This window comes from Selaginella moellendorffii, unplaced genomic scaffold (genome assembly GCF_000143415.4).
Source record: "Selaginella moellendorffii unplaced genomic scaffold, v1.0 SELMOscaffold_1, whole genome shotgun sequence".
In the NCBI taxonomy this organism is placed as follows: Eukaryota; Viridiplantae; Streptophyta; class Lycopodiopsida; order Selaginellales; family Selaginellaceae; genus Selaginella; species Selaginella moellendorffii.
The window spans coordinates 4772476-4783674 of NW_003314262.1; the positions used below are offsets into that span (position 1 = coordinate 4772476).

The 11199-nt window shown below is 37.3% G+C and overlaps 1 protein-coding gene across 1 annotated transcript; it reads right to left on the bottom strand.

Moving 5' to 3' along the window:
* Positions 1-9451: 9451 nt before the first annotated feature.
* On the bottom strand, positions 9452-10959 carry LOC9663200 (pentatricopeptide repeat-containing protein At1g62910). Its single transcript, XM_002962139.2, has 2 exons — positions 10941-10959; positions 9452-10890 (listed from the first exon to the last, which is right to left on the bottom strand). The coding sequence occupies exon 2, from the start codon at positions 10847-10849 to the stop codon at positions 9521-9523; it is 1329 nt and encodes a 442-aa protein (XP_002962185.1). The 5' UTR covers positions 10850-10890; positions 10941-10959; the 3' UTR covers positions 9452-9520.
* Positions 10960-11199: the final 240 nt, after the last annotated feature.

Here is an 11199-nt window from a genome sequence, read left to right on the forward strand (position 1 = left end):
TTAGCAATTTTTTTAAGCAAGTATTTTTTAACTAACTATTCTATTATGTTAAGCAAGTAATAGTGGTGAGCCTTGCAATGGCATTGTGGAGCTATCTCTTTTGTGGCATCTGGGAATGCTGTGGCCGCAACACCTAGGCAACTTTTGGAGCTCTTTTTCTTGATTTTGGTTTCTTTCTTAGGTAAATCTAAACTTAGTATTTTTAATTCTTCCCTTTTAACTTCCTCTTTTGTAGTTCTCGTGGTTCTCCTCATGGTTCTCCTTGTGGTTCTTTGGGGTTTTCTTCTTGAGAGAAGGTACAAAATATTTTTAGGATATTCTATCATCAGTTGGATTTTGTCAGCAAGCATAAAAAAAGACTTATGCTGAGCATAGAATATTTCTAGAATACTCCATGCAATTGCATTTTGTCAACATGAGCACTCATGCATACATTGCACACGGAATATTTCTAATATTCTGTCATGCAATTGTCTATATGGGGTAATAGTGAGTAAGCACTCATGCTCCTAGCCCACGCTAAAGTGCACTACATGCTAGGGTGAGCACTCATGCTCCCATCCCATGCTAAAGTGCGCTATAGTTATGTTCTAATTGCATGTAAATAGTGTGTGAGTGTTCATGCTTTACTTGATTAAAGTGTAATATAGATGGTAAACAACTGTAAGCTTTTGTAGTGTAATAGATGGGATAGTAAACTTTTTGTGGTGCGTGAGCACTCACATAGAACATAGTTTCATCTATAGTAGATTTGTACTTATATATTTTACAAATGTTAGACATGAGAAGGAGAAGAGTTACTGTGGCAATGGCTAACCTACTTAGTAATGACCTTTATATTGCAGTTGAAAAGGTTTCTTTAGGCAGCAGCAATAGTCTCTTTGAGATTTTTTCATCAGAATCAAAGGGCTATAAAGTGGGACAAAAGATCATATAGAATAGATAGGCAGTGGTACCTAAGATTCCCCTCTTGGCAAGGAGGGTTCCAAAAATTCCAAAAGATTGTGATGCTGAGGCAATTTTGGAATATAGAGCAAAGGCAAAGTTGGTCAATTCGAGATGATGCTAGTGATCTCATCTTTTGTAGCGAGGAGCTAAACAAGATAGACAAGTTGGTTGATAAAAAAATCTTACTTTGTTGGCATTTTGATAGAGAGGCATTTCAATTTTTTATTAATGTTGAAGGTATTTCTAAGCCAGTGGCTTTTGATCCAAAAAGCATACAACTTAGCTGTGCTAAAGAAATGATAGGATTAGATGCAATTAAATTTTGGGATACTTCATCAATAAGTGAGACTAAGCTTACAACATCATCAAAATCAACGTTGCTGAACAATTGGAGGGATAGCTTTAAAGTGAAGATTCTTAGCCCTAACTAGTTTGCAAACTCAGTGGAACCATGTGAAGTTTCACTAAAGGAAGCAAAAGTAGCATTCAGTAAAGTAAGAGTGGAACTAATTTGAATCAAAACTTGGAAATAAAGGTTTTTGGAAATGGTTTTGAAGGTGAAAGTGTGGATAGTGTATTAGAAGATGAAATAGTAAAGAAGAAGAAAGGAAAGCAAGGCATTGGTGAAAAAGCAATTGCAGTATTTTCAAAACATGCAATGCTTCAAAGATTGTAGAGATTGAGAAGCAATATTCTTTAATACAAAGTCTTAAGCTTGTGCATTTGCACATCTTGAAGTTTTAAGTGTTTGAGGAGCATAACTAAAGGCTACTATATGATCATTGGGTTTAAAGCTTGAAGGAAACCATCAGTGTTAATCCACAAGAACTTGATCCAGCTGTTATGGTGCCTTTCAAGATAGAAGATGGAGTTGTGACATATATTTCTAATCCAAGGGATGTAAAATATGTCATTGATTTTAAAGACTTTGAGCAAAAGAAAAGAAGGAAAGCTAACAAAGAAGACAATGAAAGCAATAAAGATGATGAAGGCACAAAAGATGAAGGAAAGGATATAGATTCAGGAGAAAATGAAAAAAAGGATAGTGATGATGGCATATGTTATTATGTTATTATGTTATTTTTGGGCAATACTCTACAAAAGCACTACAAGAGCTTCTTGAAGATGAGAGCTTCCTTTCTAAGGTTCAAGAAGATCCTGAGCTGGACTTCATACTTTGCTTGTGTAGATGCAAAGTGATAAGTGGCAAGGTTGCAACCAAAGATAACATTATTAGAAAACCAACCTTCGACTCCAGAAGCAACTGCTCAATTAGAATGGGAGAGACTTTCGTTTCGAAGTCCTTGTCTCTCACTCAACTCAAACAAGGTACAAAAGGAAAATCTTGAAGTCCCTTTTTCCAAGTAACTAGAACATATTAGAAAGGCATGGATGAATGCTGGACGTCCAGAAAAATATATAAGAGGAGGAGCTCATTGTGGAGAATGGAAGGTACAAACATATTATTATTATCATTATTACTAATTTTATAATTTGTTATAGGACAAGTACACTTTTTCTTAAGATAGCAAAGAAGATGCAACCAATTATTTCTTGGACAATGAATTTTTTTAAAGATGTTTGTGTCCTAAAAAATGATGATTTGAAGCTCTTAAGTTAGGAGATTCTAATGGGTAGATGTTCAGTCAAGAAAGTGGTAGGTAAAGATCAAACAAAGAAGGTTTTGAGTATGAGTGAGTTGGGGTCAAAACTTCAGGATTGAATGAATTTGATTAGTGAGTTGATCAAGTTTTGTGCTGATAAGCAGTTGAAAAGTATAATCACAAAAACCAATAGAGAATCCTTTATAAAGACTATGAAGATTTCAAATAAGGATCTTGATCTTTGGATTTTGGATGACAAAAAGCTCTTATGAATCAGACTTAAAACAAACCACCCCTTTTAGCTTGAGTTTCTTTAGCACTTCAAAGTAAAGCTAATCCTAAGGGTGGATTGATTATAGAACTAACACCTCTATATAGAGTTTTCAACATAGATAATGATCAAAATGCTTGGCCTATATGATTAGCACAAAAAGATAATACAATCAAGCTATTAGTTATGCAGGGCTTGGTAAATTCAAGGTGAAAAATGATTGAAATGTCTTCTTGGAGTTCTCAACAACAAAAATTACAATTGCAAAGTTTTGATTTTCTATAGACACAAACAAACATTGCTAGTGTTCAACTTCCTTCAAAAGGTTAGGGTTAACGACAAGTTCAAGATTGGATGCTTTTTTAATAAGGAAGTTACAAAGGTCCCTATAGACATGGTGGTTAGTTTTCACACTAAAGAAGAAATCCATGATAACTCAACATTAGAAGACAAGGATCTTGTTTTTAGAAAAAGGAGTTTTAGCATTCCAAATGATTGGAAAGGAATATGGTATTTTGGTGGAACTTTGCAATTAGAAATTTCTTGGTATATAGTTGAAAAGGTTCCTAAGGAGGCTTGTGTCTTGGAGTATGGGTGCCATGCATCTATAAGTTGTAATGCTCTCGGGTTATCAAGGTATTAAGGTCATATCAAATTTGGAGGAAAACTTGCAAAAAAAATGTTAAGATGCTTAAGAAATTTGACCTTTGTCCTCTCATTTCAAAGGCAGCTCCATAAAAGTGGAAATTAGAAGAAGAGTGAGCAACTTCATCTCAGGTAGAAAGCAAATAGAGGTTGATATCTCTAGGCTCAAAGGTGGCAATTTTAAATTCTCAGCTAAATAGCAAGTTGAGGAGAAAAGAAAGAGAGGTAAGTACTTTTTATAACTATTATGGGAGGTTATAATACATTTTCAATATAGATCATAAGCCTACCTCTACAGTAAATAAGATATTTAAAAAATGACAAAAGAGAGTACATGATATAGGTAAGTAATTTTTATAATTTTTATGGGAGGTTATAATACATTTTAAATACAGATCATGAGCCTAAGTCTACTACAAATGAGGTGAAAAATGACAAAAGAGAGTACATGATAAAAGTAAAAAATTCTTATAATTATTATAGGAGGTTGTAATACAAATCATAAACCTAACTTTACTGCAAATTAGGTATTTGAAAAATGACCAAAATAAATACAATAAATCAAGTGGAACATTTGGAGCTTTTGTTGGGTGATTACAAACTACCAAAAGAATCAGCTTGCACAAAACCACTAACAAAGTTGTTGATAACCATGATTGAAACAAAACTTAGAGTTATAGTATAAGTATCGATCAACTATGGAATCCCAATGAACTAGTTACAACTTCATATATAGTTGCTAAATGCTTAAACCAACCTTGAAACCATAACTTTGAACCAAAGAAAAAAACTTGAAGAACCATTGTAATTCATGAAATGCCATTACAACAACTGATACCTCCCACGTTTAAATTTGCCAGCTGATAATCCTCTAAGACCACCATTAACTCAGACTTAGGACAATAAGTAAAACAATTATCATTCTCACCTAACACTACACATAAGAGGTTAAACTCACTCTATTTATCTTTTATATCCTCCTTACCCCCTTCTTAAAGGAATTTTTTTTTTGAAGCACTAGCTCTATTCAGACTTATTGTGCTTGTCCTTATTTCATAATCCATATCATTTGTCCTCATTCCACTATTGTATTTGCTTATCCTCACTCTATTGTCAAGACCAAACTCCCATTTGTCCCTTTTACCCCCTTCGAAGAAAAAAAAGTTTGAAGTGTCAAAATAAAAAGGAAAAAATGAGAAAAATGAAGGAAAAAAAATTATGGAAGAAAAGGTGGATAAAGAAGCATCAAAAAAGGAATTTACAATAGTTGGCAATTCAGAAATAGGAAAATCAAAAGATACACATATGCTCAAAACTTAAAAAATAAAGGACTTTCTATCATAAAATACTTCGGCCATTATAATATAAGTAAAAAATTCACACCGCTCCACCTCTTCAATACACAATTCAACACTTGAGATAGGGAAATTAATAATAATGTCCACACTCTCAAGGGAATATATAAACTCCTTAACAATAACAATAAAGCAAAAGCTCTTAACGACACTCACAAGTGAGAATATGCATTCAACTTGAAACTCTGGCCAAAGTTACTTAAATATTCAATACTAGAATTGATCAAAGACCTTATTAATGAAACGAAAGCAAAATTCTCAACTTCATGCACATACTTAACATCTGGATTAGTATAAGGAGGACATAAAACACTCAACTCAACATTAGATTGAGAATGAGAATTATTAGAGTCATAAATAATCAATGTGCTAGGAGAAGAAAACACTGCAAATGAGGAGAAATACTAAGAATATAAAATGGTGGCTTAGATGAAAAAATAAGAAAAGGTTGGGAAAAAGTAGAAGGTAAAGAAAAAAGAATCAAATGACAAATTAAAGGATTAACATCTACCCAGCGAAATCTCCACTTCATCTCTAAAGTTATCTCCATAATAATCAAGCTCTTCATCACAATTTAGAATCTATTCGAGTTCATAAACATTGTCTTCCCATAAACTCAATCCTTGAACATTCTCTAAGAACTGAACTACATCATTTGTAACTCACCAATTAATGTCACAATCATGCTCCACATAAATGAGAAATGGCAAAATACCAAGAATAGGACAAGTCGTGTAATCACATCCCATAGAAGTTGAAGATAGCAACACACCAAAGATGAGTGCAACATCAACATGATCACATCTCACAACACTAAAATAGAGTAACATTGGCAACCTTAAATTATATACTCCTTGATCGATAATGGTGTGGCATGGTAGAAGAAGAGAATGCAATGAAAATTAAAAAAAGAGTAGATTTAAACATAACAATAGCTAGAATTTTAGATCTTACAAAAAGCTAATATAGATCAAATTTAAAAGAGAATGAAGAAATATAACAAAAAACACAATCCCAAACATTAGTGCAAAGCGTTACTAAAAAATTTCACCCTCCAAAGACAAATTGTAATGCCCCTCACTTCCACTAATGTGAGTGATTGGGATATAGAAATAAGTATATTAATTGGGGTTTAGACCTTAAAAAAATGGATGGACAAAATTCAATTCCAAATGGATGGTCATATGCTATAGTACTATAATTAGTGTATTACCTAGCTATGGTAATACCTGTATATACGTACATGTATTTATAAACTTCACAACTTGAAATTAATGGATTATTAGTAGAAGAGATTAATGAAGTTGAAATGAAAAATTACAAAATGGTAATTAAATATTATAATCAGTATTTGGCAATAAGGTCATATACTATCCCATTTCTAAAATGGCTTGGATCATTTAAAAAAGATTTTTTACAACTTGGAGTTTAGTCTTGCACTTTTGAACAAGATTTATTACCATTACTAAATTATTTTACTTATGCATCAAATACTTCAAACTTATTTACAGTGATATATGATAAAACTTATACAAAAAATATAGGAAAGGTTGTAACATGGGACAATATGAAGGAGATTTTTATAAAAGATGAAAATTATTTAATTCAAATAGAGGATAAAATATGGAGATATAATGAACATCAAAGGATACTTATTGATAATACTTTATATCAATGAGTTACAAATAAAAGACTTTATTCTTTATATCCACTATCATATGAAATTCCTAAAGAAGATAAAGCCCTTGAAAAATTTCAAATTTTTATTATGTGAATGTTAATTGAGGATAAGGATGCAAAAGATATTTTACATGAAAATTTAAAATATAACCTTCAAAAGAGTATTTATAGAAAAAGTGATAAATGGTATATTGTATATATATTTACAAATTCATTTATTTTTCAGAATATAAAACATCTTTACAAAAGAATGCTATATAAAAACAGTGAAGATTTTTGCAAAGACTTAGAAACATTCGTAAAAAACACTATTCATAATTGTGGCTTCCCATTACTGAAAAACATAAGCAAATGATTTTTTGAGATGGCAAAGATAGGTATACAGCTAAAAATTATAAACCCAAAAACAAATCTATTTTATTATTGTAATTAATATTATTTTTATGAATATTCTCAAATAAAATCTTATTTTGAGACTGTAGATTCTCCCAAATTAATGAATATATGATTTAGTGATAATAATTATATCAAGAGGGGAAATATGGCACCCTAGAAAATTAATTTGCTAACACAAAGTTTTCTCTACATAGTATTAGATAACATCCTATGTAACACTTTGCAAGGCTATGAGTGTGGTATGATGACATGTAGTGAGAGATGGGAAATGAACTGTTACTGAGAGTCTACACTACCACATTTTGGGACACCAAAATAATTCAATATATTATAGTAATTTGCCCATTTATAGTAAAATTTAAAGTCTTCACCATACCTTTTCAGATTTTCCAATGCACCGGATTAGAGTTATGCCGCATTCTTGATTAAGAGTCTAAAAGTTCATACCTGATCATCAAAACATTAGTGCTGAAGGATAAAAAGTATATAAGAGCCCGTATGGCTGTAAAAGATTAACTAATTTTGGTGATTTTAGCTAGAAAGTGTATCTACCAATTTCAAACATTGTAATTTTTAAAGTGGGTAAAAATAATTGAATTGACTGAATCATAAATTTTGTGGGATTTGTGGTCATTCTTGGAAAAAAATTGTCAAAAATTGTGAGCTACAATTCCTTCCTATACTTTGCCTTTTAAATGATCGTGGGATATCATTGGTGGTTTCGCAATGGAGTTGATCGGTGCTGTTGTTTCCAAAACTAAAGAGTAGACCACTCTCTGCAAGAACGATAGACAAACGATCTGGCTCGAGGAAGAACGATTTTGATGCTTACGCATCGCGGGAAGGAAGAACCCTAAATGCATCCACCTAGGCGCTGACGTTCAAACTATGTGGCACTGACATCTCTGTTTCCTAGGGTTTTAGAAAGCGCATTGCATTCTCGGTCGAAATCTGTGCGTTCTCGGCCAAAATCTATGCTCCGCTTGGTCAGCGCTTCTTTCTTGACAACTCTCTGCACGATTGGTTAGTTCTTTGCACGATTAGGGAATATTTCCAGGTTTTCATGGTCGATCGCGCAGCAGCAGCGCCAAATGCAGGAGAGCAATGCCGCCAGGAAGATCCGCAAGCCATACACCATCACAAAGTCGCGCGAGAGCTGGACGGAGCACTACAAGTTCCTTGAGGCGCTTCAACTGTGAGTTCCTCTCGTCTTTTCCTTGCACAATCATGGCCAAGAAGCAAGGGCAAAGATTATAGGGTAGAGTACGTTCTTTCCCTCTCGAGCATCACCATGCTGATCTTTCTTGTAGGCTTCGAGAGCAGGGGATGGGTTTTGCCACTTCGCTTCTGGAACTACGTCTTGTCCAAGCTGGACGAGGTGAGTGTTCTGGTATCCTTCTAGACTTGTTTGATTCGGATTTTTCTTTCCAGTTGATGGCAAATGCTGCGACGACTGAGTGGGAGGATCAAGAGGAAACACTGGCACGTCTAACACGTAAGTTTTGGAGAGTTGGATCTCTATCTTTTTTTGGAGAGTAGGAACCCAACCGTTATCCAGGATCTACGAGCTCGTGACAGAACACCCCAAGTTAACTTACTGGATCTCTTGGACGTGACCAAGATCTTGCTGGAGCTAGTCTACTCCTGGCTGCTGCTTCAGCTCGGGCGCAACGAGCAATCCCTCGTTTGGCTCGCGCGACTAGAGAGTCAAGCTCTAGCCAGCACCGCCACCACTGGATAACAGGTGGAGAAGTTTTTCTTGTTTCTCCTGGACAACTTCAATTACGAGGATCGGCCAGATCACGCTAGCTTAGCGAGGCTGAGACAAATCCACGATAGCTTGAGCAGCAGCCTGGTCAGGATCGAATGGAAGTCAACGAATGTATTGCCTGGTGTCCTCCAGATGCTCGAGGTACTGTGAGTTCATCAGACGTGGTGTCCAAACTCTTTTTTCTTTGTCCTTCTAGGAGCTCATGATACCCTGTCGACGCGAGTGAGCTCCTCGGCCGCCCTTGTCCACACCTTCTGTGAAAAATTGTAATAGCAATCTGAAAAATGACCAACTCAATTCCAACAAAAAAATCCAGAAAGATTACTCCAACAAGAAAAGTGGGGTGGTAAAATTTTGGCCACCAGATATCATTGAACACTATTTGAAGTGGTGAAATCATGGTTATTGTGGATGAAAATTTTCCATAAATTTTTTAAAAATCACGGTCAAAAGCCGGCAGTGTCTGAGTCCCTCTGGTCTTCAGTTTTGGAGTGGAAAGATAACCATTCCATTGTTGTATTGAACATATGTATGGATAACAACCAACTTTGGAGAGTACTACAAGCTTCAGATTCTCATAAACCATGTGATCCAGCTGTGACTTTCACCCCAAATTTTTTTGAAGGGTGACGTTTTTTCTTTCTTTTGAAGGGTCACTTTAAGAGTTTATTAAAAGATATAGTCTTCAAAGTGTAAAATACAATCAAATTTAATATTTTTTATAAGCATAAATATAATAGATTAGTATAGATACACATAATGCGTATAGTACAAATTGAGAGAGTGCTTTAAATAACAGTGTTATTGATCCTAGTCTAGCTACAACCAAGTTTTGGAAATCGATCAGGGATCAAGCTGTATCAGCCTTGAATCCCAGCTTCATAGCTCTAAACGTCGAGCCATCTGGGACGCAGCTGTTGTCCATCATCTCCACAAGAACGTCCCAGGCAGGCCCAACTTTGGCACCACCACACAGCACCTTGACCAGAGCATTGTAAGCCAGAGCATCGGGAGTGATTCCCATCCTCGGCATGTCTCTAAGGAGCTGCGTCGCCTCGTCCATCCTGTCCGCCATTGCCAAAGCTTGAATGAGGCTCGTGCAGCTCGGACAGTCGGGAACCACGCCGTTGTCAACCATCTCTGTGAAGACATCGATGGCCTCGTCTGCACGTCCCGCCTTTCCAAGCCCGTGGATCAAAGTCCGATACGAGACGATTGTCGGAACGATCCCGTCTCTCTCTCGCATCTCCCTGAGCACCAGCCGAGCATCCGCAGTCTGGCCCAGCTTGCAGAGCCCGAGCATGAGGATGTTATAAGTCACGATGCTCGGCATCACCATCTTGCGCAGCATCGTGTCGTAAACGTTGATCGCCTCCCTCGCTCGGTTCACCCCCAGGAATCCATCCATGAGCGAGTTGTAGATGTGGCAGTTTGCTTCCAGTCCCGCTGCGTCCATGATCTCTACGACTTTGCACGCTGCTTGCATCTTGCCTTGCTTGCAGAAGTGGCTGACGATCATGCCATAAGTACGAGTATCCGGGACATATCCTTGCTGGACCATGGCTTCAAACATCTCTTGTGCTTCATCGTTTCGTCTCACGTAAAACAGCCCATGGATGAGATTTGTGTAGCACCTTACATCCAGAGTCACTCCCTTCTTCACCATCTCGTCCTTCAAAGCCAAGGCCTCCTCGATCTTCCCTTCCAAAACATAGCCCCCGAAGATACAGTGAAGCACCTCTGCGGCACACATCTTTCCCATCTCACGGACAAGCTTTCCAGCTTCTTCCACTCGGCCGTTCTTGCAAAGACCACTGATGAAAGAAGTGTAAGTCACCTCCGTCGGCTTCATCCCCCTAGAGACGATCTCCTGGAGGAGCTTCCGTGCCTCGTCCATCATGCTCGCTTTAGACAATCCATCCACCAAGCTCGTGTAAACAATAATGTCTGGCTTCCACCCCTTGCGATTCATCTCCTGAAACACCTCACAAGCTCTGTTCAGCTTCCCAGCCTTGCAAAGCCCCGTGATGACGACCGTGAAAGTCCTTAGATCCGGGTCACACTTCCTCGCCACCATTCTCTCAAAGCAGGCAATTGCTTGATCGGGTCTGTGAGCTTTGAAGAGCGCGTTGATGATGGCAGTGTAAGCCACCACGCACTGGCTCCCGGAAGAGCTCATCTCCTCGAAGAGTTCGCAAGCTACATCGATCCTGCCCGAGTCTGCCAATCCCATGATCAAAGTCGTGTAAGAAACCACGTCTAAGTCCGACCTTGGAGACACCGAGTGGAAGTAACTTAGCGCTTGATCCAACCTCCGTTCTCTCGCACAGAGCATTGAGGAGGATCCCGTGGGTGACTTGGCTCTTCTTGATGCCAAGAGCCTCCATCTCTTTAAGAAGCTCGTAAGCCCGCGAGAATCTCCCCGCCAAGGCACAGCCCCCGGATCAACAATGTTGTAGGACGCCACATCGAGCATGATCGCCTTCTTCTTCTTCGCGAGGGATAGCGATTCGTGCGCATCGTCCAGCC